Source organism: Chanodichthys erythropterus, chromosome 3, assembly GCF_024489055.1.
Source record: "Chanodichthys erythropterus isolate Z2021 chromosome 3, ASM2448905v1, whole genome shotgun sequence".
NCBI classification, from domain to species: domain Eukaryota; kingdom Metazoa; phylum Chordata; class Actinopteri; order Cypriniformes; family Xenocyprididae; genus Chanodichthys; species Chanodichthys erythropterus.
In genome coordinates, this window is record NC_090223.1 from 14,748,184 (window position 1) to 14,775,745 (window position 27,562).

The following is a 27,562-nucleotide window of genomic DNA, read 5'->3' on the forward strand; positions in this document are numbered from 1 at the left end:
ATGTACATATTAACACTCACATACAGTTTAGTGTCTCCATGTTTGTGGGGGAAACCGGACCCTGGAGGAAACCCATGTCAACATGGGAAGAACATGCAAACTCTGTCAGGCTTCAGATAAATGGAAGACTCAAATGCAGTGAACAAATGTGAAAAGTTTATTAGGAAAACTTGAGGAACAAACGTGAACAATATGTGACACTGAAGATGAAAAAGGTCTGTATGTTAGCTCCCATGTTCTCCGCACACCATAAGCGGACACAGACTGGGGAGACCACCGAGAGGAGATGCAAGCAGGACTCCAGCAAGAGCTAATGAGCTAACAATAGCAATCAAGCAGGTAAGTCACGAGAGCAAAAAACACAAGGTAGAGAGCACAGACAAAAACACATCCACGCGACACAACATAGTGATCAACTGACAATAGACACAGCTGGGAATAAATAGGGTAAGGGGAATTGTTCGAATCATGAGCTGCAGAAAATGACAGGACACTAACAAACAACAGAGACGAACCAGGGACCTTTTTGCTGTGAGATGTCAGTGATGTTCTACTTAAAACACAAAATGAAATGTAACATTTGTTTTGTATGTATGTAGATGATACAGAAGCTTTTAAAATGAGGTTGATACAAAATGCTCAATGTAAAAAATATAAAGTTTTAATGAAAGTAATAATTACCTAAGAATTGAGATGAGGGATATCAGCATCATCACCTTAGATCATTTTATTGAAATAATAAAAACTACAGATGATTCAAGGAATTGTGGTGAGGAGTATATGTACTGTCAAATATACGCAATATATACAATATACTGATCAGCTAACAGAAGTTCTCTGAAATACATAATTTCATTCTGCTTTATTGTCCATCTATTTTTGTTGCTGAAAATCGTTATAGTCTTTGCGATTTACATTATGCCTGATTCCCAAAGGAACTGTACGTTGAACTTTTACCCACACCTGTTGTTCAAGATAAACAGTAAAAGTTTTTGACCTTTGTATCATGACGACTCCACCCGCACATACAGATTTCATCTTGCTCTCATACAGCAATGAGGACATAAACTTCCAAGAATGACTTCTAAACCAGGTATCACATTTCATTTTAAATACATCGTTTGTTATATGAAATAGGCCTTATAGTCAGGGTAGTGCAAATGAAAAGTGAAAATGAGGCTGTAATGGACACAGAAGTATGCCTAAATTGTGTTCAATGGATTGTACTGTTGTTTAACATTATGCCAATTATTTATCTAATGAAATGTCTTTCCAAAAAAAAAAAAAAAAAACTTTCAGTAGACAAAAATTGAATAAAACAATTTCAAAAGTTGTACTGTAAGTTGTGAAGTGTGATTTAGGACCTTTATACTGTGCGTGTCATTGTGAATATGATGATGATGACTGATTGTATGACGATCCCTCACAGAATCACTTTCATCCATGTTAAATTCAATATGGCGTGTATAACCTCTAAACGTCTAAAGTCTACAGTAATTAATGTAGAGTAGCATACAACACAACATAAGTTTAGTTTAATTATGAATGCACTGTATCAGGAACAAATCAGTGTTAAAGACACTGTCTTTCAGTGTTGAGAGCAGGGCTGTGCCCACCATTGATGTCCTATGTATTTTTCAGGTGTTTATTATAAAGGTTGAGAAATAATAGCCTAATATTAACTCTATTTTGATTGGTGCTGCAATGAATTGCACAGTGCCAAGATAACCAACCTTCTCATCCGAGCTGCCTCAGCAGTCTAAAACCACAAATCAAATGAAAGTAAGTGAATTATATGTTCATAGACACTGCTGAGAGCAGCGTGCCGCAGTTGAAGGGTTAGTTCACCAAAAAATGAAAATTCTGTCATTTATTAACTACTCTCATGCTGTTCCACACCCGCAAGACCTTTGTTAATCACAAATTAACACAAATTAAGATATTTTAGTTGAAATCCGATGGCTCCGTGAGGCCTCCATAGGGAGCAATGACATTTTCTCTCTCAAGATCCATAAAGGTACTAAAAGCATATTTAAATCAGTTCATGTGAGTACAGTGGTTCAATATTAATATTATAATGCGATGACAATATTTTTGGTGTGCCAAAAAAAAACAAAATAATGACTTATTTAGTGATGGCCGATTTCAAAACACTGCTTCATGAAGATTCGGAGCATAAATGAATCAGTGTGTCGAATCATCTGTTCGGAGCGCCAAAGTCAGGTGAGTTCAGCAGTTTGGCAGTTTGACCCGTGATCTGATTCATAATTTTTTTTTTTTTTTGGGTGAACTAACCCTTTAACAGCCATAAAGTAGCTAAAGAATTTGTAAACGAGAGAAATAATCAGTGATGCACACAAATAAACGTATCTAATTTCTAAATCTAATTTCACCATTTTGAATTTAAAATATATGATTTAAGTGATTCAGGTCATTTGTAACTGTAAATGTGGTGAGACAACGAACAGGTGTTTTCATTGGCATAATATTAATAATGAATGTGCACATATTGTTGAATTTAATAAACTTAGTTAGCTTTACTGGTAGCCTTCAGCCTTTGCATGCTACTGAAAGGGGACCATGAAAAAAGGTGTTACAAATCAATCAGTTTAATTTACTTTTATTTTAGTTCAGTAGAACGGTGAAAGCGGTGAAATCTGTGAATCTCATACAGGATGAGAAAACAGACAGACGTCAGAAGTCAGAGATGATGTTTGATTGAAGACTAAGGACAGACACGGAGGAGAGAACAGAGTATAAACATGTCAAGCGCTGACACCAGAGGTGAGGATGACAGATAGATTCAAATGACTGTTCAGGAACATTTTATCAAATTCATTCAATAGACCAAATAAGAGCAGAGATATTATTAAGATTATCACGGTTTCTTCATTGTATATTCAGAGAAAGTTAAAATGAGCAACATTCTGAGTTTTCTCAAGACAACAAGTCAAAAAACACTAAAGTGATTGCATTTTCTAAACTGATTTCTCAGCATCTCTCTTTGATATTTCTGCTTGTAAGCATTATTTAAACATGGTTTCTATTGGTTTGTGTTACTGTGATGATAGAGTAAAATAGAAGATTTTCTTTTCATACAGTGATTTTTGCCCACAATCCTCCTTGCAGAAGAAGATGGAGCAAAGAAAAACCCCCTATGAGTAAGTCTTTTTACAGATAAACAAACACATGAAGTAATTAAGAGAATGTTGAAATTATGGGCAGACTGGTGTCTCCTACTGGTGTATTATGTCCATTTTGAATAGTGATGTTGGATTAAGTTCAAGATCTTGGCATCGTAACATGTTACATATCACATGAGCTCTGTGATAATGTATGAAGTGAGGATTGTGAATCTCACTCTACAGTGAGGATTGTTCTGCTGGGGAAGAGCGTGTCAGAAAACAGTCAGGTGGGAAACTTCCTGTTGGGAGGAGCAGCGCTTGACAGTGAAGCTCCTCCAGGTGTTGTAGAGAGAGTTGGAGGAAGATTGAAGGACAGACATGTGATGGTCATCAACAGTCCTCAGCTGCTCCAGACACATCTGTCACTCCGTCACATCACACAGACAGTGAAAGAGTGTTTGTCTCTGTCTGATCCAGGACCTCATGTGATCGTTCTGGTCCTCAAACATGATCAGTGTTCAGCGGAAGATCAGGAGTGTGTGGAGAAGGTGCTGGACTCTTTCTCTGAGAGAGTTTATCAACACACCATGGTGCTCACCACACAAGAGCCCACTGAAACCAATGACATCCTACAGAAGATCATTCAGAAATGCTTCAACAGACACTTCAGTCTTCAGAGAAGAAGCTCTCCTGATGATCTTCTGCAGATGTTTGAGGACATTATGAAAATTAATAATGGATGTCACCTGGATTGTGCTGAAGCTTCACAGTATTTCTCAATGGAGCAACAAGCCACAGAAAGACGTGAGTGTGATGATATTTGATGTGTCTAATGATAAACGGACCATTTTTAAATGAAGTTCAAGTTAATTTTACTATTAACTGTCAAGGCTGAACAGGCAGGCAAACTCATGAAATGTTCTTCTCAGTTTCAGAGGATGTGAAGCTGAATCTGGTTGTGTGTGGAAGTGACAGGACATTAAAATCCTCCATATCAGAGCTGATCCTGCAGCAGACAGACAGAAAATCAGATGTGGATCTTCATAGACGTCAGATCAGTCTGGTGGAGCTTCCAGTTCTTTTCAACACTCGTCTCTCAGAGGAGGAAGTGATGCATCTGAGTCTCCGCTATGTGTCTCTCTGTGATCCTGGAGTTCATGTTTTCCTCCTCATTATTTCTGACACTCCACTGACTGATGAAGACAAAGCAGAAATGGAGGAGATCCAGAGGACCTTCAGCTCCAGAATCAACAAACACATGATGATCCTCATAATGCAGAGTTCAGAGCATCAGACAGCAGAACTCAATGAAGAAACACAGTCTGTCATTGAGAGTTTTGGAGGACGACATCATTTCTTTGGTCCCAATACACAAGTGTCCACATTGATGGAGAACGTTGAGCAGATGCTGGAAGAAAACAGAGGAGAGTTTTACTCCACAGAGACATTTCTGGAGGCACAGATGAAAAAATTACTGCAATTTGAAGACATGAAGAAGAAAATTAATTCACTGGAGACACATTTACTGTCACCAGGTAATGACCAGAAAATTAATTTGGTCTTAAATGTTAATTCTGTAGTTTGGAGCTAATTAAATATCTTACACATTGAGAATATGTTTGGCATGAAGAGTCACATGAATGGTGTACCCTGACAAAAACTGTACTCAATCACTTAAAAAAAAAAAAGTGTTAAAAACAATCCTCTCACTCATTAGCTGCCGCCAACATGGTATTGGTACTTAAAATACATAAAGAACAGAGCTGCTCATGCTTGCTAAAGAACTACTAAATTCCCCTTTAAAGGGCTATAAAAATGACAAATTTAAATTTCAGTTTCATTTCATGAGAAAGTGCTACACCACATCCATAAATGTTGGAGAACTATTAAATAAAGTTAGGGATGAATAGGGAAAGAATAAAGAGGAAGGGGGAAAGGGATGGTAATCAGGTTGACCCGGGCATCTGGCGTTGGCAGCCAGGAGACTTAAAGTGGGGGAATCATCTCAGTTAAATGTAAGACGAGTGATTAGGACCCCCTATACAACCTGGAAGGGAAGAGAACAGAGGATGGTAAGGATAGTTGAATTTATGAGAGAAGGAAGGAAAAGGGAGGGTTTGAGAGAAAGAGACAGAGTACTGTTAGGCGTGTCCCAATATATGAAGGTTTTGAGAAATCAGGTAATTGGTTGAGGTGTGGCTGGGTCCTGAACCTCAGTTAACTAGTTCAGTGGAGGATTTGATGAAGTGAATCTTGTGGCCAGTTTTCTGGTTTCAGTAAGAAAGAGTGGATCTTTGGGAGATGCTCAGGCAACGTGTCTGGAGAAAACATATTTAATATTAGGTTAGAATGGGCTGAGGAAGGAGTTTAAATGGAAGATGTAAATAGGGTATGATGCTCCTAAGTGTTCTGTTTTGCTTCTCCAAAGAGTAAATATGAGAGTATATTGAGAGTGGGTGGAAATGTTAGAGATGCAGGGATAGATAGACGGATTGAATGTGGATGAAGTAGGGGCAAAATATTGAACATCGTAGGATGCCAACAAAAGGCAAGGAGGAACATGGCCTGCGTCTCAATGTGCATACTATCCATCCTAAATAGTTTGTGACACTAGTAATATTCAATACTATTTAGGGCGGATAGGGTGGATAGTATGCACATTGGGATGCAGGGATGGACTCTAAATAGCTTCAGTGAAGGGACAGGATGCAGAGGCTAAGTCAGTCATAGGTTAGTAGAAGGCATTTGTAGTGGCGAGATAACCTTTGAAACAGTTCCAGCCCGTTAAGAAAGCTGAAAGAGAGCTTGGGGCAAGGCAATTATAGAAGTGATATTTCTGGCTTGCTGGGTTAGTTGAAGATGTGTAACGCCCCAGGTTACTCACTGTAACCCTGTTCCCTGAAAAGGAACGAGAAGCTGTGCTTTATTCAGCGCTATGGGAACGTCTTTAGTCGTGATCAGCTGTGAATATATGTGTAAAACAACGTCAATGAAATTGACCTATTTATAGCCTCGCGTGACATCATTGAAATGCATCGTAGCGAGGCTATAATTAGATGTGCCACCTGTGCATCAGCAGATATTTTGTCTGAAGAGCAGTCTCAGTGCAGCAAAGAAGCGCAGCTTCTCATTTCTGCCTTTTCAGGGAACAGGGTTACAGTGAAGTAACCCATGGCGTTCCCTTTCAAAGGCTACACTCTAAGCTGCGCTTTATTCAGCGCTATGGGAACGAGAATAACCACGCCGCCGCACTGTGTGTCCGGACCCCCAGGCTGTCAAGTGTGTCACAAGCACAGAGAGTCTCAGACGCTAGCTTGTGATGTCGACTCAAGGACATGAGAGCCCGGACTAACATGAACATCCAAACTATAAAACTTTATGAATGTGTGCAGAGAGGACCAACCTGCCGCATCACAAACATTTTGTAAGGGGGCGCCCCCCGCCAAAGCTCTAGAGGGGGAAACCCCCCTGGTGGAATGAGCCCTGATGCCCGTTGGTGAAGTTTGACCATGCGCCTCATAAGCAAGGGCGATAGCATCTCTCACCCAATGTGACATGATCTGTTTCGTGGCGGCCGCACCCCTGTTATGGCCGCCATGACAAACAACAAGTTGCTCTGACTTATGCCACTGGCTAGTGCAGTGGACATAAGTCTGAAGAGCACGGACTGGACACAGTCTGTGAAGTCTCTCCTGCTCTGGCGTTGTGAACGGCGGAGGGCAGAAGGCTTCAAGAGTGACCGGATGCAAGTTCGAGAAAGGAACTTTAGGCAGATGAGGATGCAAAATAGCTTTCACCATTCCTGGGGCAAAGTCTAAGCAGGATGGCACAATGGACAGAGCCTGCAAATCCCCAATTCTTTTCAGAGAAGTTATAGCCATAAGAAAAAACATTTTCAGAGTTAACAGCTTGTCAGAAACTGACTCTAACGGTTCAAATGGGGTCTCAACCAGGCCTTCTAAGACTATTGCTAGGTCCCATGAAGGGATCCTAGTTCTAGAAGGAGGCTTAAGCCACCTGGCTCCTCGAACGAAACGAGAGAGCAGGACATGCTTGCCCAACGGTACCCTGTCAATCAGAGCGTGGCAAGCCAAGAGAGCGGCCACATAAACCCTGAGAGTGGCGGGGCATGTACCTGTCGATAACTTTTCCTGCAGGAAGTCCAGAACTGTAGCAATTTGGCAGTTTACTGGATCTGCATTGTGTGCAGTACACCATCTTTCAAAGACACCCCATTTGTTGGTATAACTTGCTCTAGTAGAGGGAGCTCTAGCATTTAAAATAGTCTCGATAACTTGAGGTGAAAGCCCTGTATCCCTCAGTTGGTTCCCCTCAAGGGCCAAACATGAAGATTCCACATCTCTGGCCGGGGATGAAATATTGTCCCCTGTGCCTGAGACAGAAGTTCCCTCCTGCTCAGTATCGCCCAGGGCGAGCCGTTGAGGGGAGATATTATCCCTTGTTAGCGAACCCTGGCTAGAACTCCCGGGAGCAGAGCAACTGGAGGAAAGGCATACAGGCGCATCGAAGGCCATGTATGCGCCATCGCATCCAGACCTAGGGGGGCTGGGTGACTCTGAGAGAAGTAAAGGGGACATTGCGCTGTCTGATGGGAGGCGAAGAGGTCCACCTCCGCCTCGTAGAATCTCAGCCATATCTGTTTCACTACGTCGGGGTGAAGTTTCCACTCCCCGCTCAGTAGTTTCTGTCTGAACAGTAAATCCGCTCCCACATTCTGGTACCCAGGAATGTACACTGCCCTCAGTGACAGGAACTTGTTCTTGGCCCAGAGGAAAATCTGTCGTGCTATCTTGTTTAGATGGTGTGAACGCAGACCTCCCTGGCGATTTATATAAGAGACTGCTGTTGTGTTGTCCATCCGCACTAGGACATGGCAGCCTCTCAGCTGCTGGAGAAAGTATTTCAGGGCCAGAAATACAGCCATCAGCTCTAGGCAGTTGATGTGCCAGACGAGCTGATGGCCCTCCCATTCCCCTTGGGCTGAACAGCCATTTAAGACCGCTCCCCAGCCCATCAGGGAGGCATCTGTCGTTAGCAATCTGCGACGACATGGCGCATGGTGCCATCTCTCGCGACTGCGCTAATATTAGCCAGTCGTCTATGTAATTCAAAATGCGAATGCCCTGAAGTCGCAATGGAGTCAGTGCTGCATCCATGCATTTTGTGTATGTGCGGGGTGATAGGGCTAGGCCGAATGGAAGAACCCGATACTGGTAGGCTTCGCCCCCGAAAGCGAACCTCAGGAACCTCTTGTGTTGTGGCAGTATTTCGATGTGAAAATATGCGTCCTTGAGATCGATCGTGATGAACCAATTGCACTGTTGGATTTGCGACACGACCATCTTTATTGTTAACATTTTAAACTTTGACTGAACGGTTCAAGCCTCGAAGATCTAAGATTGGACGCAACCCCCCGTCCTTCTTGGGAGCTAGGAAGTATCTGCTGTAATAACCTGACTCTCTCTCTAGAGGGGAAACACGTTCTATAGCCCCTTTCTCCAGAAGAGATTGCAGCTCTCGTGACAGTGATGTCGCTTGCCCCGGCTTCACAGTAGTGGAGACCACGCCGTTGAAACGCGGAGGACGACGAATAAATTGGATTCTGTATCCTAATTCTACTGTCTTTAGAACCCACACAGATACCCCTGGCAGTAGTTTCCACGCTGCCAGGTTTTCTGAAATGGGCACTAATTTTGATACTTCCCTTTGAGGGGATGTTAGGTGTTCCGCGTCCTGATGTGTTACAGGAAGCAACGGAACATTTCGCTGGAAACCGCTGCCCTCTGAAGCACCAGAGGTGGCGGGGAAGGAGGGTTTACGTGGAGATGTCGAGAAGGGGCGGGTTTTAGGTGTAGTACGCGCCCCGTCCCGAGGGGGGCCATCCCCACGGGGCTGGGCGCAAGACCATCAGCACGACTTCTTTTCTGTAGAATGTTCCTGAGGTCTTGCCTGGGAGGTTGCTGCAGGCGGCAAGACGGTCCCAAATCCTTACGAGGGGGAGCTCGACTCACCACACTTTGTTTCTGTACCTCCCTTTTCGAAGGACCGGGTTGGGGCTGGGTGGCCGACGGCCCCTCCCCTTGAGTGCGGCGAGGAAGGAACTGCACGAATGCTTCCTCAGACTTCTTCACCTCCCGAAACCTGTTGACGACTGTGCCAAACAGGCCGAAAGGTGTCACTGGCGCATCAAGCATAAAAACTCGGTCTTTGTCTTTGATGCCAGTGAGATTGAGCTACAGGTGCCTCTCCGTGCTGACCATAGCAGCCATTGAATGGCCGATAGCACGGACCGTCTGCTTGGTGGCACGGAGAGACAGATCTGTGGCACGACGAAGTTCTGAGAACGCTTCCTCGTCGATGGTGGTCCCGCACTCAAATCCTTTAGCAGGTCAGCCTGATATGCTTGCAACACCACCATGGTGTGCAAAGCAGCACCAGCCTGACCCACAGCTTGAAAAGCTTTACCCACAAGCGCTGAGGTGGTTCTGCAGGACTTTGTGGGGAGGGTAGGTTTCTTTAATGACGATGCTGATCCAGGCGAGAGATAGCTCGCAAGCGTCTCTTCAACCTGGGGCATCGTCGTATACCCCCGTTCCTCAGCGCCCACGATAGTCGAATAAATCCACGTTGAGGGCACAAAGATCCGGGAAGTATACGGTTTTCTCCATGATTTAGTTAATTCATCATGGAGGTCCTCAAAGAAGGGGAGAGATTGACGTTGAGATCCCTCCCCCTGGCCACCAGACAGAAACCTATCCTCTAACTTTGAACGTTTGGGGGTTTCTTTTTCCTGTGGCCAGTCTAGCTGTAATCTGGCCACAGCTCGAGTTACTACCTTGAGTAATTCCTCAACTGCTTTATCATCACGTGAGGAATGCTCAGAGGCAGCACACTGGAAAAGAGATTTGTCATCCCCCGCACGAACTGAAGAAGCACCGGAGCGCGCTTCAGGATCGTGCGAAGGGACGCGTTGATCAGGTGACAGAGCGGGCGAAAGGGGAGGACCCGTCTCCCGCTTGTCAGCCAAATCCAACTGCGAGCCCCACGAACGTACCGTAGGTGCTGACTCTTGGAAGTAAGCCAAACGAGTGCGGAGCATTTAAACTGTGAGGAGATCAGAGTGCTCGTACTCACCGCTTTCTAACGAACGCAAGAGCAGCGTGCTCTTCCCCCAAACAAACAAAGCAATACTGGTGTGTGTCCGCATCGGACATAGGACGTGAGCACGGAGGCACACACGGCTTGCTTTGCTCGCTCATACTTTTCTCTCAATAAAGATATATATATATATATATATATATATATATATATATATATATATATATATATATATATATATATGTGAGTGTTCAATTTCACTTGCAGCAAGCAGAGATGAAAGAGGAACAGATGAGAGAAAAGTTCTGCGCGCTGCCTATCGAATCTAACTCCTAACAGAGTAGAGGAAAGAAAGATGACAGGGCTTGCTTTTTCTTTGAACAGACTGTAATAGTACTGTTTGAAACACACAGACTTTACACACAACTTCACAGAGTGGACTCTGAAGACAAAAGACCTGCTGATGCACAGGTGGCACATCTAATTATAGCCTCGCTACGACGCATTCCAATGACGTCACGCAAGGCTATAAATATAGGTCAATTTCATTGACGTTGTTTTATTCAATTCAATTCACATTTATTTGTATAGCGCTTTTCACGATACATATCATTTCAAAGCAGCTTTACAGAGAATGCATGTCAACATTACAATTTAAAGAATGCAGTTAGCAAATAATGTAATAATTTAGGCAATTAATTTACAATCACTGTTAGCAGTTCAACTGAACGTAGAAGCAATGAGCTCCTGAAAAATGAATTACATTAACAATAATTAGGATATAGAAATTTGGGAATGTGCATGTTGATCCAGATGATTGTGTCTTCTGAAGTCCTCGCAGGAGTTGGCGCCGTCTCTTCATAGGTGTTGGTCATCTGAGGTCTTCTTAAGAGGCTGGATCCAAACTGAAGCTGAAGTCCGTCCCGAGGCAAACAGAAAAGCAAATGGAGAATAATTAGCGTAGCTGCTGTTCATAACATTAAGCAAAGATAGTCATGTGCAATTGATCTGATATGAGATGCATTATGTGAATGCTTGGCTAAAGAGATGTGTCTTTAATCTAGATTTAAACTGGGTGAGCGAGTCTGAACCCCCAACATTATCAGGAAGGCTATTCCAGAGTTTCGGAGCCAAATGTGAAAATGCTCTCCCTCCTTTAGTGGACTTAGCTATCCTAGGTACAACCAGAAGTCCAGAGTTTTGTGATCTTAAAGAGCGTGAAGGATTGTAGGGTGATAGAAGATCGGTTAAGTACACAGGAGCTAAACCATTTAGAGCCTTATAGGTCATTAGCAATACTTTATAATCAATACAGAACTTAATAGGTAACCAGTGTAGAGATAATAAAATTGGTGTTATATGATCATATTTTCTTGACCTGGTAAGAACTCTAGCAGCTGCATTTTGTACTAATTGTAGCTTATTTATTGAGGAAGCAGGACAACCAGCTAATAATGCATTACAGTAATCTAGTCGAGACGTCATGAAAGCATGAACTAACTTTTCTGCATCAGAAATAGATAACATATTCCGAATCTTAGCAATGTTTCTGAGGTGGAAGAAGGCTGTTCCCTTTCGAAAGGGAACTCCACTCTGCGCTGACTGCGCTATGGGGAACGTCCTCCGTGACCCGTGCTCGAAATGCCAAAAATCACCACACTCCAATCCTATTGGCCGGCGACAGCCTATCACGTCAAACGGCGCGAACCGTGACGTATAAAGGGAGCGCCTGGGGAAACAGCCGACATCCTCTTGTCTTTTCGTGACTGCTTTTGCTCATGCCATTTTCACTCTGCCAAAAGAAATTAGGTCTGCTAATTCGTTCAGGAAGTGTGCTGATCCTTGTCCCAGGTTTCTGACACCGGAGGACACACACAACTTGTGCGTTTTCTGTCTGGGCGAGGAGCACGCACGGTCAGTACTCGAGGGTGCTGCCTGTGCTAACTGTGAGCGTTTTCCTATGAAAACGCTCCGTTCTCGTTTGGCCCTCTTCTCGAGGGGAGAGGTGCCACCACCGCTGCCTGGTGGTTCTGGCCCCGCTCATGCTGAGGCTCAGCGGCGATTGTAATCATGGGACTCGCAGGTGGAGCTCGCTGAAGAATTTGAGAGGGGTGTCAATCTTTCTCAAGCTGAAGCGACTGACGAAGACGCGCTTCTGGCGGATGACGTCGATGTTTTATCTTTAACATCCTCGGACTCAGGAGCGAGTGCTCTCTTGGTCCAAAGCCCCGGAGAGCAGAAGATGGCCGAGGCGGGAGAAGCGGGCGAGCCCGCGGCTCCCGCTCGGCCTCCCTACGCGGCGTTTTTCGGAGTTGCTGGAGGTTATGGAACGCGCTTCGAGCAGACTGCGGCTGCCCTGGGAGCGCGTGAGGAGGGAACCCGCTCGCAGCAGGTTAGACGATCTTTTTCTCTCTACCCATGGCCAGGCAACTCCGGCGAGGGCCCTGCCATCCAAAGCGTTGAAGGTGACGTCACGTTTGAATGGCAGGGCTTACGCCCGTTGCAGGTCAGGCTGGTGCGGCGTTGCACACGATACGGTGCTTCTGGCGTACCAGGCGGATCTGCTTACGGATCTTGATCAGGGAGGCGAAGACGCGCTCCGCGGCGTTTAGATCTTGCATCCCGCTCAGATCCAGCTCTGGGCCCAGACAGCCGGGAGATCCCGGGCCGTCTCGAGCCGAGGCTCAGAGGCAGGCCCAGAGGGAAAGTGTCGCCGCTCGTGCGCCTCCTCCTCCTCGGAATAAGTCGCAGAGACGGCGAGATGCTAGAAGGAAGAAGCAAGATTTGAGGGAGGTAATCGATCTCCGCTCTCGCGAGGGCTTTTTCTCGCCTTCGCTCTTTCTTCGCCTCCCGGTAGCGTTTGTGACATCTATATGCTGCGGGCTTTTCAGTCGGGCTGATGTTGTGGGCCTATGATGGATATATTCCTGACGGCCCGCCGTCTGGCTTGATAGTGAAAGTGCTTTTGGGCTTATGGGACTTTGGATTTTCCCCTCCGTGTGACGAATCGGGGAGGAATCTGCGTTCTACGAGCCGCAGGAGGTAAGCCAGGTCCATTTTTCATTCTCAATATAGACCTTGCTTTTCCTGTATAGCTTCCCGTGCATATAGTTGTCATCTGTTCATGTTTTTAAGGGGTTATTTGGGCAAATAACTGTATGTTAGGCTGACTGTTACAGGCAGATCCATTATGGCCGCTTTGTTGTTTAGCGTTGGTGTAGTTTCTCGGCTGATACTGTGTATAGCTAGAACTAGCGTTCGCTATTGTCAGTTATGTGTTGGCCGGTTTTTCGGCCACCTAATGCTGTCGCTCGTGCTGCTTTCTCCGTGTGTTTGGGAATTTGTAGCCCGAGTGTAGCGTGGTCTACATACAGTCCTTAGCTAGCGGCTAGGCTAGAACTAGGTTAGGTGTATGTTTGTTTACATCCCTCTGTTATGACTATTCCCCCTGCGGTTGTATAGTTCCTAGTTCTGGCCTCCTTCTGAGGAAGTTGCTGGCCGTTTTTTGCCCATATTTCCCCTTCATATGTTTATGCAGGCGTGTTATGTGAGCGTGCTTGTGCTGCCACAGGTTACACCTGTTTTCTATGATAGCAGGCTTTATCCGGCCTCTATATATGAATACGGTGTTGTTGTTGTACTCCCCGGTTAGGGTTTGTGTTTCACTGAGTGCATCACCTGTTGGATCGCACACTCAGGGTGAGTGTAGGGAATTTTGTTTACCAGACTTCTCCCGGTCGTTTGCACCACAGCATCTGGGGTTCATTGCTGTTTGATTGTTGGCTATTTGCCTTTTAGCCTCTCTGTATGCAGCTTGTTTGTATACAGCGCTGTTGGTCTACGATGCTGGTTACGCTCACGCTGTTTAGCATATTAACATTGCCTGCTGGAATGTGTATGCCTAGACTCAGGTTGTGTAGCTAGTTCCCTTAAAATTGTCATTTTAGGTTATACTGGCCCTTCCTTGTAGCTAGGGCCCTGTCATGACCACGGGCTGGTGCCACATGGTTCTTTAAGTAGCAGGCCTTTCCAGGCCTCTCTTATAGCTTCCTGTTGGCCCAGCTACGCTGGTCGTGTACGGGCATCATTCCATGATGAGTCATACGTTACTCTGTTGTTGCCAGATGTTTATGGAAGTCGTTGGCCCCCGTTGGGGCCTCCTTTCATGTCTTACCTAGCATGTTGGCACAGCTTGTATGGGTTTCTGTATGTCTCATACCCCTTGGGTGTTGTATAAACGCACTAGCTATTGCCGCGCGCTTTTAAGGTTACAGGCCACTTTCAGGCCTTCCTTTGCTAGCATGTCGGAGTTTAGCTTGGTACTCCTCTCGCTGAGAGTAAAAGATGTTTTTACTGAGTAATTTGTGCGTTTATTCCCTTTAGCTCTAGTCGAGCTAAAATATTTTCTGTCTATCTAACAGGTTCTATTTTTGCTCCTAGAACTTTAGTGGCCGCTGGCTGATGTCGCGTGTGATGGGTAGGCCGTAAAGGCCTCCTGTGGAGCATGCTGACCTTTGACGGCAGAAGGGATGGTTTTGCCGGCTGGCCGGGTCTCGGGTTGACTATGACCTCCTGTGTAGTCGGTCTGTTCAGCTTGAACCCTTATAACACTGCCACGAGCTGATGCCACGTGCCTGCTGGGATTATAGGCCCACGGGGCCTTTCCTTAGCGCATGATGGCGTATGTTGTACTCCTCTTGCTTAAAGAGTAGAAGGTACTTCACCGAGTGCACTGCTCATTGGTTTGTGTTGGACGGGCTGTCTCGTGGGCACTTTCAGCTGTTATGTCTTGGTGTTTGCTCCACCTTGATATGCATTAGGGTGTGGCCCTACAGGCCATCCTGGGCTACCGCCGTCTGCATTCAGTTCTAGTTCTCTGGTGAACTCTGGTTATGTTGTAGGCCCTTTTCCCGGCCTCCATGACTATGTGCCCGCTTTACAGTCTGTCTGTTAGGTTGAGCTTTGTACTTCCCTTCGGGGTTAACTGCGTAATTGTGCTTAGCTCCCTAAGCTGGTATGGTTGTAGACTTCTATGAAGTCTCCCGTTAGACCGGCCCCCAGGCTGGTTTGTGCTCCCCTGGGTCAGGGGTCTTTAGCGCACAGCCTCCTCAGCACCTTGTTAACGGCTGAGTAGATCCTTGGATGAGTGGTTGTACTCCCCTCATACGAGGGTCCAGAGCGTTTAGCTGAGTTCCGCTCTCCAGGATGCCCATCTCTGCATGTGGGTTTGAGTTGCTTACTGCCCTTTCGCAGTCACTCTTTCCTGCTCTCCTCTCTGGAGTTTGCGCTTGGAGATTCTGTATACAGACAAGGTTGGCTAGGCCAGATTTAGCTTCGCTGGATCTGGCTAGGCCTCCTTGGTGGCAGCGGGATGGATTTTTCCCCCCGAGTGACTGGCCGAGGTTCCTTTGGTTCCTTGGCCACATTCCCTTAAAGGGACCACCCCCTCTCGGGCTGTTGGTTCCAGATGCTCGAGCAGCCTTGGTAGGCTTTTTTTCAGAAGGCCTCTTTTAGGCTCAGCTTGGGCTGTTGGCCTTAGGGAATGCTGTCACTGACAGCCTTGGAGTTCTGCCCCCGGTTTTTCCCTGGAACTGCCGGATGTGTGTCCAGACATTTGGACTGGCATTCTCCTCTAGCATGGCGGCGTGGGTATATCGTTCCCCATAGCGCAGTCAGCGCAGAGTGGAGTTCCCTTTCGAAAGGGAACGTCTCAGGTTACGTATGTAACCATGGTTCCCTGAGAACAGGGAACGAGACTCTGCGCTTTCATGCCATGCTGCGGGATGCCTGCTACAGTCGCTCAAAGACAAGAGGATGTCGGCTGTTTCCCCAGGCGCTCCCTTTATACGTCACGGTTCGCGCCGTTTGACGTGATAGGCTGTCGCCGGCCAGTAGGATTGGAGTGTGGTGATTTTTGGCATTTCGAGCACGGGTCACGGAGGACGTTCCCCATAGCGCAGTCAGCGCAGAGTCTCGTTCCCTGTTCTCAGGGAACCATGGTTACATACGTAACCTGAGACGTTTTTGTAACATATGAAATATGATTTTCAAAGGACAAGTTGCTGTCTAATATAACACCCAGGTCTTTAACTGTCGAGGATGGAGTAACAGTACATCCTTCTAAATGCAGATTGTAGTCTGAGATATTCTGTGTACAGGTTTTTGGCCCAATAAGTAATACTTCAGTCTTATCTGAATTTAATAGAAGAAAATTACTAGTCATCCAATGTTTTACTTCTTTAATACATTCTGTCAGATTGGATAATTTAGAGATTTCATCTGGTTGTGTTGAAATATATAACTGAGTATCATCGGCATAGCAGTGGAAACTAATTCCATGTTTTCTTATAATATTGCCGAGTGGCAGCATGTAGATTGAAAATAGCAGAGGGCCTAACACTGATCCTTGCGGCACTCCATAGTTTACTATCGTGATCTTAGATTTTTCCCCATTTATATAAACAAAATTGTGACGGTCTGATAGGTACGATCTAAACCACCGCAATGCCTGGCCCTGAATACCAGTGTAATTTTGTAGTCGATCTAGGAGTATTTTATGATCTTTAGTGTCGAACGCAGCACTGAGATCAAGTAACACTAGTATTGAGACACAGCCCTGGTCAGAAGCTAGAAGTAAGTCGTTTGTAATTTTAACGAGCGCAGTTTCTGTGCTATGATGAGATCTGAATCCTGACTGAAATTTTTCATAGATAGCGTTTTTTTGCAAGAAGGAGCATAATTGGACCGACACTACTTTTTCTAGTATTTTAGACATAAATGGAAGATTTGAGATGGGTCTGTAATTTGCTAATACGTTTGGATCTAATTTCTTAATGGTTTCTTAATGAGAGGCTTAATAACTGCTAGCTTGAACGGTCGTGGGACATGACCTAGAGATAAAGACGAGTTGATAATATTGAGAAGAGGCTCTTCTGCTACAGGTAACAATTCTCTCAGTAGTTTAGTGGGTATTGGATCTAGTAAACATGTTGTTGGTTTAGACGCAGTGATAAGTTTATTTAGCTCTTCCTGTCCTATAGTTCTAAAGCACTGCAACTGTTCTTGAGGGGCGATAATTGAGGCTGAATCATAAAAATCTGTTAAAGGTTGTACATTTACAATTGTATTTCTGATACTTTCGATTTTCTCAGTAAAGAAATTCATAAAGTCATCACTACTAAATTGTAATGAAATGCTTTGTTCTGGTGATGTCTGTTTATTTGTTAATGTTGACATTTTTGCAGATTTATTAAAAAAGAAAAACTGAAATATCACATGGTCCTAAGTATTCAGACCCTTTGCTGTGACACTCATATATTTAACTCATGTGCTGTCCATTTCTTCTGATCATCCTTGAGATGGTTCTACACCTTCATTTGAGTCCAGCTGTGTTTGATTATATTGATTGGACTTGATTAGGAAAGCTGCACACCTGTCTATATAAGACCTTACAGCTCACAGTGCATGTCAGAGCAAATGAGAATCATGAGGTCAAAGGAAATGCCTGAAGAGCTCAGAGACAGAATTGTGGCAAGGCACAGATCTGGCCAAGGTTACCAAAAAAGAAAATTCTGCTGCACTTAAGGTTCCTAAGAGCACAGTAGCCTCCATAATCCTTAAATGGAAGACGTTTGGGACAACCAGAACCCTTCCTAGAGCTGGCCGTCCGGCCAAACTGAGCTATTGGGGAAGAACCCTTTGTGAGAGAGGTAAAGAAGAACTCAAAGATCACTGTGGCTGAGCTCCAGAGATGTAGTCTGGAGATGGGAGAAAGTTGTAGAAAGTCAACCATCTGATCCAGGCAGCCCTCCACCAGTCAGGGCTTTATGGCAGAGTGGCCTGACGGAAGCCTCTCCTCAGTGCAAGACACATGAAAGCCCGCATGGAGTTTGCTAAAAAACACCTGAAGGACTCCAAGATGGTGTGAAATAAGATTCTCTGATCTGATGAGACCAAGATAGAACATTTTGGCCTTAATTCTAAGTGGTATGTGTGGAGAAAACCAGGCACTGCTCATCACCTGTCCAATACAGTCCCAACAGTAAAGCATGGTGGTGGCAGCATCATGCTGTGGGGGTGTTTTTCAGCTGCAGGGACAGGACGACTGGTTGCAATCGAGGGAAAGATGAATGCGGCCAAGTACAGGGATATCCTGGACGAAAACCTTCTCCAGAGTGCTCAGGACCTCAGACTGGGCTGAAGGTTTACCTTCCAACAAGACAATGATAGCACACAGCTAAAATAATGAAAGAGTGGCTTCACAACAACTCCATGACTGTTCTTGAATGGCCCAGCCAAAGCCCTGACTTAAACCCAATTGAGCATCTCTGGAGAGACCTAAAAATGGCTGTCCACCAACGTTTACCATCCAACCTGACAGAACTGGAGAGGATCTGCAAGGAATGGCAGAGGATCCCCAAATCCAGGAGTGAAAAACTTGTTGTATCTTTCCCAAAAAGACTCATGGCTGTATTAGATCAAAAGGGTGCTTCTACTAAATACTGAGCAAAGGGTCTGAATACTTAGGATCATGTGATATTTCAGTTTTTCTTTTTTAATAAATCTGCAAAAATGTCAACAATTCTGTGTTTTTCTGTCAATATGGGGTGCTGTGTGTACATTAATGAGGGAAAAAAAATGAACAAATGATTTTAGCAAATGGCTGCAATATAACAAAGAGTGAAACATTTAAGGGGGTCTGAATACTTTCCGTACCAACTGTATATGATTAGTTCTAGTTTAATAGTTGTTTAGAAAAACTATCCTAGCTTGTCCAGCAAACTATGGGTTTTCTCAGACTATTTTGAAAGAAATTTTATTCTCTGGCCACGAGAATAAATTTCTATTATAGCATCAAAGCGCAAAGCAATGTTGTAGAAACGAAACGTAGAAGTGACTTGGTTTTCTGAATAAGCAGCAGAAACAATCGACCATGAATATAATGTATTTAATATATGAAACTACGAATACATAGACTACATATACACTAAGAATACACAAATATGGAAAACAAAAGTAAAGTCAAAGAAACAGAGGTGATCAAAAGAGTAGCAAATTACAAACAGTTAACCTTTGAGAGCCAGCAAGGAACCTCGGTTTACACAAATTTTAAAAGGTTGTTAGTAGCATAAGTTCAGAGTGCTGTAGTTACTGCCTTTCCGTAAAGTTTCAATGCACTTGGCTTGGAGCGATTGGTCCTTTTCAGGAGGGCGTTCTCCGGCGGGTTTTCCAAAGCAAGGTTTTAACTTAAAAGTAAGATAACTGGAAATAAAGAAAAGAGTCCGTCTCCTAGGTGATGGAGGATGACGAAGGCTTGACAAATGTAAACTTGTGCCAAGAAGATCATCATCCCGATGAAGAGGAGTGATGTCACCTCGGCTCCCGCAGGAGCTCAGTTCTTCTGGCCAATTTCTCCACTGCCGCAGAAGTAATGTCGCCTCGGCTACCTCAGGAGCTCAGTTCCTCTGGCTATTCTCTCCACTGCCGCAGCAGTGATGTTAACCTATACCTCCAAACAGCACATTCAGCGTACACAATGCAATTTTTGGGGGTCATCATTAACATTTCCGGCTGCTGTCCTGCATTGGTTTGCAATTTTGGGGGGAGTACTCTGGGTTCGGGCCAAAATACAAAGCTCGGAGCCCTCTCCTCGGACAGCATGCCAAATACACATACTAATACGCATACTATTTACTATCTGATTATTTGTAAGCGTGAACTTGCGAATTGGATGATAACTGCAAAACGTGATCTGCCTTTATTGATGATTTCTGCTACTGCTGTGTTGTCTGAGTGGGTGAGTACTGATTTCCTAGACCATTCAAGCCCCCAAGAGGTGGTGGCTATGATTATGGGGTATATTATGTTAAGTGCAGAAGAGAACATGCTTGACTGTGAGTTAAAAGAACTGGACTCTGAGGCCATTCGTAGGCAAATCAGTGCCCACTATAAGCTGAAGCTGAAGCCTCTAGAGGGTGCTGCATCAGAGTAAAATGTAAGGTCACTGGGATGAGTGATGTAGTCAATGTAGAAAAGAAAATGTAATACCGTTCCAGGATGAGAGAAATTGTTGCCAGAGGCACATTTCCATTTGCATGCATCATCTAACATGACTGTTGTGGAGAGAGCGGATGGCTGCTGCTTTCAAAGGAAAATTGGACAAGAAGGACTTCCCCTGAGTGATTATCCAGATGCTTTGAACGGACGGATGGATGGACGGATGAATGGATGGATTGGGGGATGGAAAGATAGGGGGATGGAAGGTTAGGGAATGGATGTATGGATGGATGGATGGATGGATGGATGAATGGATGGAAGGAACTGAGGTGGCCTAGAAGTGCTAGTATTTAATTTCATGGTCGATGGTAGCATATTGCATGAGAAGACTGGAGCTGAGATGATACTGTTAGTGCTTGGAATGTGAGCACTGTGGGGAGAAGACAAGTTGATTATTTACTATTCTCTTTTAAGAATAGATCAGTTAAAAATAGAAATGGAGGTTGAAGGAGTCCGGATTGCCCTGCGTGTGGTAGAATCCCATGGGTTGCTGAATATGTTATTTGGACAGAAGAGTTAGCTGTTTGAGAAATGTCAGAGTAAACAGGAGCCATATTGCTGTAAACTGCGGCTAATTTGTGAGCATAGCTGCTGAGACAGGAGAAGGGTGATGGACTGCTGTAGCTGGCCGAGTAGGAGGGGGGGGATAGACTGGTTGAAAATAGAAATGGAGGTTGAAGGACTGAATAGTTAAAGGGTTAGTTCTAGCCTGACTACGTCAGACTTCCTACTTCCGCTCAATTTCATTTCGCTTCTGTACTCAGTCTGATACAGCGTCAGAGCTTTCTGTTTGCCACCGGTCTGAAAACAGCCGGGCCAATCAACGAACAGAGGGCGGGCTGAGAGCCGTGACGTAGATGCTAAGCGCCGAGTTTTACATTGTAGGTTAGAGAAATCGAAAACCGAAACGACCGCGGAAATGGAAAACGAGACACGGGATGCAATTCGCTCTGTTATGGAGAACATTCAACTCTTTTTCAAACTGCAAAAGTCGTTTACAGCCATGTTCACTCCGGTATTTCGCTCGCATCATCATGTGTTTACAACAGGTTTACAGTGGAAGTTCAATCATAGATTTGAGTTCGATGCATGATGTCTGTGCTTCGATGCGGCTGTACAGGCGCATAACATACGTCATAACTAAACGTATCTGATTGGCTTACGGGTAACCAATGATTTTAAACTTCAGACAAGCGCCCCCTAGCGAGAGAGAAAACACTTCTCTATTATGCCATTCCAGACTCTGTCTACGAAGCAAAGTGAAGTAGCAGAGTCTGGTATTACCAGGCTAGGTTAGTTCACCCCAAAATGAAAATTCTGTCATTAATTACTCACTCTAATGTCGTTCTACAACAGTAAGACTGTTCATCTTTGGAACACAAATTAAGATATTTTTGATGAAATTCGATGGTTTAGTGAGGCCTCTATTGCCAGCAATGTCACCTCAAGATCCATAAAGATACTAAAAACATTTAAAACAGTTCATGTGACTACAGTGGTTCAACCTTAAAGGGATAGTTCACCCAAAAATGAAAATTTGATGTTTATCTGCTTACCCCCAGGACATCCAAGATGTAGGTGACTTTGTTTCTTCAGTAGAACACAAATGATGATTTTTTTTTTAACTCCAACCGTTGAGGTCTGTATTATATTTTGCACAAAAACAAAACAAAAATAACAACTTTATTCAACAATTCCATCTCCTCGCTGTCATTCTTCTACACGTTCAGTGCTTCCAGATTCTATGTTAGAATGCCGACTCATTACTGAACATGAACAGCGTCGGCCAATACAGTGCCGGCGTTCTGACGTAGAACACGGAACCGCTGCACTGTGTTTACTGCATAAACAGCATAGGAGACAGACATAGAAGAGAAGAAAATTTCTCAAAATAAGAACTTAACAGACATATATATATATATATATATATATATATATATATATATATATATATATATAATATTCTGGGACTGACCAAGCAATCTCGCTGAGCAGCAGAATGTTGTCAGGGTCACCTTTTCTCTGGTGGGTTGCAAAGAGATGAATAACTGGGCATGCACAAACAGTTAAGCACAGCAACGGCCTCCAATAGTGGGCCAACCCAAAGCTGATGAGCTGGGAAATTGAGCACTGTCTGAAGATATCCATTTATGCCTGGCCGGTACTTCTTGGATGTATAGGTTTGGAGGTCGATGTTCCACTTGTGGGCCGATGTCGGGCAGATGTATATGTGCTGGTTGGTGTTTCTAGGTGGAAGGTATTTGGGGTTTTTAGGTGTGAGGAGATGTTTGTCTGTAATATTTGTAGAATGTAACTGGGATTTAAAACTGATGAATTTCCTTTTACTGGTTCAACAGAGAGTGAAGATGATGTGAGGATTGTGCTTCTGGGAAAAACTGGAGTTGGGAAAAGTGCAACAGGAAACACAATCTTAGGAAGAGATGCATTTATAGCAGAAACATCTCAAGAGACAGTCACTAAAGAGATTCAGAGGGAAACTACGGAAATCAAAGGCCGACTTGTTACTGTGATCGACACTCCAGGACTATTTGATCCTGAACTTACTAATGAGGAGATCCAGAGAGAAATCAGCCACTGCATCTCCATGATCCTGCCTGGACCACATGTGTTCATCATTGTGCTCAATTTAGGACAACGATTCACTCAAGAAGAAGAAACATCAGTGAAGATCATCCAAGATACGTTTGGTGAGAAGTCTTTAATGTACACCATGGTGCTCTTCACCAGAGGAGATTATCTGAAGGACAAAACTATTGAACAGTGTTTGGGAAAACCTGGATCTCCTTTGATGAGGCTGATTGAAGCGTGTGGAAACAGATTCCATGTGTTCAATAATAATCAGACTGGAGACCGAACACAGGTGTCTGATCTACTGGAGAAGATAGACAACATGGTGACAGCGAACGGAGGGAGTTTCTACTCATGTAAGATGTTCAGAGAGATGGAGAGAGAAAAACAAGAACAACAGATGAAGATCCTGATGGACAGAATCAGAGAAAAAGAAGAACTGATTAAGAAACATGAAGAGGAGAAAGAGAGAATGAAGATGATGATGAAAGAAGAAAGACAGAATCAGAAGAAAGAGAAAAAGAGAAGAGAAGAAGAACTCAAAAGAGAAATAAGAGAACAAGAGAAACACCAGAGAGAGATACGAGACGAGATGAGACGAGAACGAGAGACATTTAAACATGAAATAGAAGAAATGAGGCAAGAAAACAAGAAGGTAAAAAAAGAAACAGAAAAACTTCAGATCAAATATGAGTCTGAAATAGACAGACTGATGAATGAGAACGAGAGAAAGAAAAGAGAAAAAGAGTTTAATGAAAGAGAAGCTCAACAAAAGACTTTTGAAGAGAAACTAAAACTCCTTGAAGAACAACATGAAGATGAACTAAAGAGAAGACAAGTGGAGAGGAGAGAGGAATATGAAAGACAGATAGAGGATATGAAGATGATCTGCTCTGAAACTGATGATTTACTAGAGGTGAGTGTCCATGTTACTAGCCTTATTTTATTTATTTTTTTTACTCGTAAAGCAGTAATAGTAATGGTATTAAAGGTGGTAAAAATACTAATACTATACTAATAATAGAGCAGCTCCAAACTAAGACAATCAATGTCTCTCAGCTTTTCTAATTCATTGCTTACTGAATGGTTTGTGTTGGTTTCAACTCTAAAAGGTCACAGCTTACAGGAAACTGGAGACCGAATGCAGCAAATGGTCCTGGAGGCTAAGCAGTGCCATGATGGAAATTGAGAACAAACTATACAATAAAATAGAAAATGAAGTAATTCATGAAGTTAAAGAAATTGATCTTCAAAGAGAACTAAAGACTACAAGTGAAGAAGTGAAAAAAACAATGTTAGAATTCTTTGAGAAAGACAAAGATAAATATATATTGATTCAGTGGAAAACATCCGTTGAAAGCAAAATCAAAAGATTTCAGGATAATATTGTGAGACAAACAAAGAGGAAATTAACTGAGATTCTTCAGCAGCGAGACCTGAAGAAAAAGACTGATGGTCAGAGGACATATAATGAAAACACTCTCTATGAAAAAAGCAAAAAACTTGCCTTAAAACTCAAAGACAAAACAAATGATGAACAAACACTGAAGAAAGAGTTTGATTTGTTCTGGGACAATTTGAAAATCTTCAGGGAAGCCATTGAACCTGTAAGATATATTGAGAAGAAGAGAGAAGAGTACTATAGTGTTTTCCAGAAATACTGTGATGGATCAACATCAGCTGCTATTTTTGGTGAGATCATCTGTCAGAAACTGAAAGAGCCCATTGAGCAGAGTGTCTACATGAAGATTGCCAGAGATCTGACTGATGAAATGAGATCAAACTGTGAATCACTGAATGGAAACAGATCAAATCTGGAGAAACACATCCTGGAGACACTGGCAGAACAGGAGGATTTTGACAAATACATGAACTACATTCATAATCCCAGAGATCACTTCAAGAGTTTCATCAGAGATGAAGTCAGTCAGTACATCTCTGATAAGTTCAGTGTCTGTGTTTTACCCAAGATGAAGGAGAACATTGAACTCCTGCAGCAGAAGATCATGAAAGCAGCACATGAATCTACTGAACATGTTCAAGTGAACAGAGGAGATGTTGGTTTGTGGTTGAAGAGTTTCACACAGAAGCTCTCAGATGTGCTGATCTTCTCTGAAAAAGACCTCAGTGGAGTGAATCATGATGATGTTGATGATTTCAAACTCCTAGAAGATGTGATGAGAAAAGAACTTCCTGTTATAATGTCTGATATCTGCAGTAGATTCAACACAGATATATTTGATGAAAAGCTTTACCTCAAGTTCAGGCCAAATGAGATTCTGAACGATCACTTCTGTCGGTACTGTTGGGTTCAGTGTCCGTTCTGTAAAGCCATCTGCACCAAAAACATGGACCATTATGGAAAACACAGTGTTCACTTCCACAGAGTGAGAGGAGTTAATGGCACATATTACCGTTCAACACACAATCTCTGTTCTGATATTTGCACAAATTTAGTTTTAAGTGATCAGCATTTTAATACATCAGAAGGAAGGTTTCCATATAAAGATTACAGAAGAGCTGGAGGAGATTATTCCTACTGGAGCATCACTTCTGACCTCTCTGAGCTGCCCTACTGGAAGTGGTTTGTGTGCAGATTCCAGAAAGATCTGGAAAAATACTACAGTAAAACATTTGAGGGTTATGGTGAGATTCCAGATGAATGGAGAAAGTACTCAAAACATGAAGCTATTCAGAGTTTGGCTCAATATATCTGACCATTATGTCTCATCTCAGATTCTTTTAAGATCACAGATCAAGACTCTGAACTCATCTACACCTCATCACAGAGTACGCTAAATACAAGCTGGTAAAGAACATATTCAATCTAAAAGTGTTCACGGAAATCTTTTTAAGAAAGAAGTTAAGAAAGTTCATAGGATTTTTTTTTTTTTCATAAAAAAAATATATGCTTTGGTGTTATTTTAAAGGCTGGTGATTGCTGAACACTTGTTGAAATGAAAAGCATCTAAATTATTTTAGAAATGATTACTGTATTTATCATAATTAGCACACAGACTATTTTGGTTGTGACATTTTTAATAGGAGTTGTGGTTGGTTGTGGTTTAATGGGAGTGCATCACTCAGTGTTGCATTTTTATTACACTGTGTTATGTTAAAATAGTCATCTTGGGCCACAGGTGTGGAAAAACCCTGGATGGACGTCCAATCAATCGCAGGGCTCACACACACAAACACATTCACACAATATGGTGTCTCCATTTGACCTATGCTTTGGTTTGTGAGGGGAACCAGAACACCTGGAGGAAACACAAGGAGAACATGCAAACTCCACACAGAAAGGCCTCCTAGCTGAGCTGGCGCCAGTGCACTCACTACACACCTGCTATAGGTGGAGAGGAGAGAGAGTAATCGAGCCAATTCACTGGTTGGGGATTATTAGGAGACCACGAATGATAAGGCCAATGGAGGGAATTTGGCCAGGACACTGGGTTACACCTCTATTTTTTGCAAAAGGTGCTGTTCTTCTCACACCACATGGATGTCTGGAATACCACTTAGTTGCTGTTGTGTGCAAACTATATGACGGATTAGCAACAGGGTCACACATTACACAACTTTTCAATAGGAAGAATCATTGACAACTCTGTTTGGTTATGAACCTAGATCAGCAATGAACAAAGACCTTTTTCTGTCCTTTCAGATTATTTACCCTAGAAACATTGCATTTTTTAACCTGCTTGAATTTGTTCAGAATGAGATTTAACAGATATGCTTATTGTGTGTACAGTGCCTATATAAAGCCATCATACCCTGTGAAAATCTTTAGTATCGCCGCCGATACAAACTGTATGCTAATTGTCAATCATCTTTACCATTTAAAAAAATGTGCTTTAGGGTGTAACAGACAAGCTTGTTACTAAGTCTTTTGTCTGCAGTTTTCTTCCTCATAGGGGTGCTATGGTGCCTAAATGAGCTACTTAAGTAAAGGTGAGGAAGTTAGCAAAATTAGCATCAGTAGAAAGCATTGCTTGACTGAATTTGTGCTATGTCCTGGTTGGGAAATGTTCCATTTCAAGCTCAGTTTAAAATAAGGATGTGTTTTCTTTCCTGTTATTTAAACACTTGTCTGTTGATGATGTTTGTTGCCAAGACGTTATTGAACTTGTTTGACGTTATTGAAGCCCATATGGATGTTAGTTTGTGGCTTTTGGCTTACTTATGGCTGTACCTGATTCGGAAGAGTCTGGAGCTGGTATTGTGTGGTGTGAATTCATCACCAGCAGTTGGATTATTTATCGGCTAAGGGACAACTTCAACTTTGGACATTGTTGGATGAACTTCATACCCTCAAATAAGACTCTCACACACATCCATTTTCACATTATTGAACTGTGCAACCTAATGCCCAATTTCTGCAATGCACCAATCCATTACACTGTTTTGTATAATGTGATTGATTGTCTTTTTCTTGTATTTTCTTTTTGTGTGGTGATAATTATTTTTTTTCATGAGTGTATACAAGAATATTTGATTCATTTGGTGAGCATCTTTTCCTTCTTAATCTGTTGTTAGGCAAACTGAATCCCCCTTAATTAAAGGTCCCATATTATGTTCATTTCACAAGATGTAATTTAAGTCTCTGGTCTCCCCAGAATGTGTCTGTGAAGTTTCAGCTCAAAATACCCCACAGATCATTTATAAATCCATGC

At 43.3% G+C, this 27,562-nt stretch overlaps 1 protein-coding gene across 1 annotated transcript; it reads left to right on the forward strand.

Annotated features, from left to right (window-relative positions):
- Positions 1-1,031: 1,031 nt before the first annotated feature.
- LOC137003627 (uncharacterized) lies at positions 1,032-26,839 on the forward strand. The gene is made up of 10 exons (XM_067363839.1): positions 1,032-1,093; positions 2,630-2,784; positions 3,102-3,161; positions 3,369-3,929; positions 4,055-4,660; positions 8,894-9,072; positions 12,328-12,636; positions 22,551-22,557; positions 22,658-23,805; positions 24,002-26,839. The coding sequence occupies exons 2-10, from the start codon at positions 2,763-2,765 to the stop codon at positions 25,604-25,606; spliced, it is 4,497 nt and encodes a 1,498-aa protein (XP_067219940.1). The 5' UTR covers positions 1,032-1,093; positions 2,630-2,762; the 3' UTR covers positions 25,607-26,839.
- The last annotated feature ends 723 nt before the right edge of the window (positions 26,840-27,562 follow it).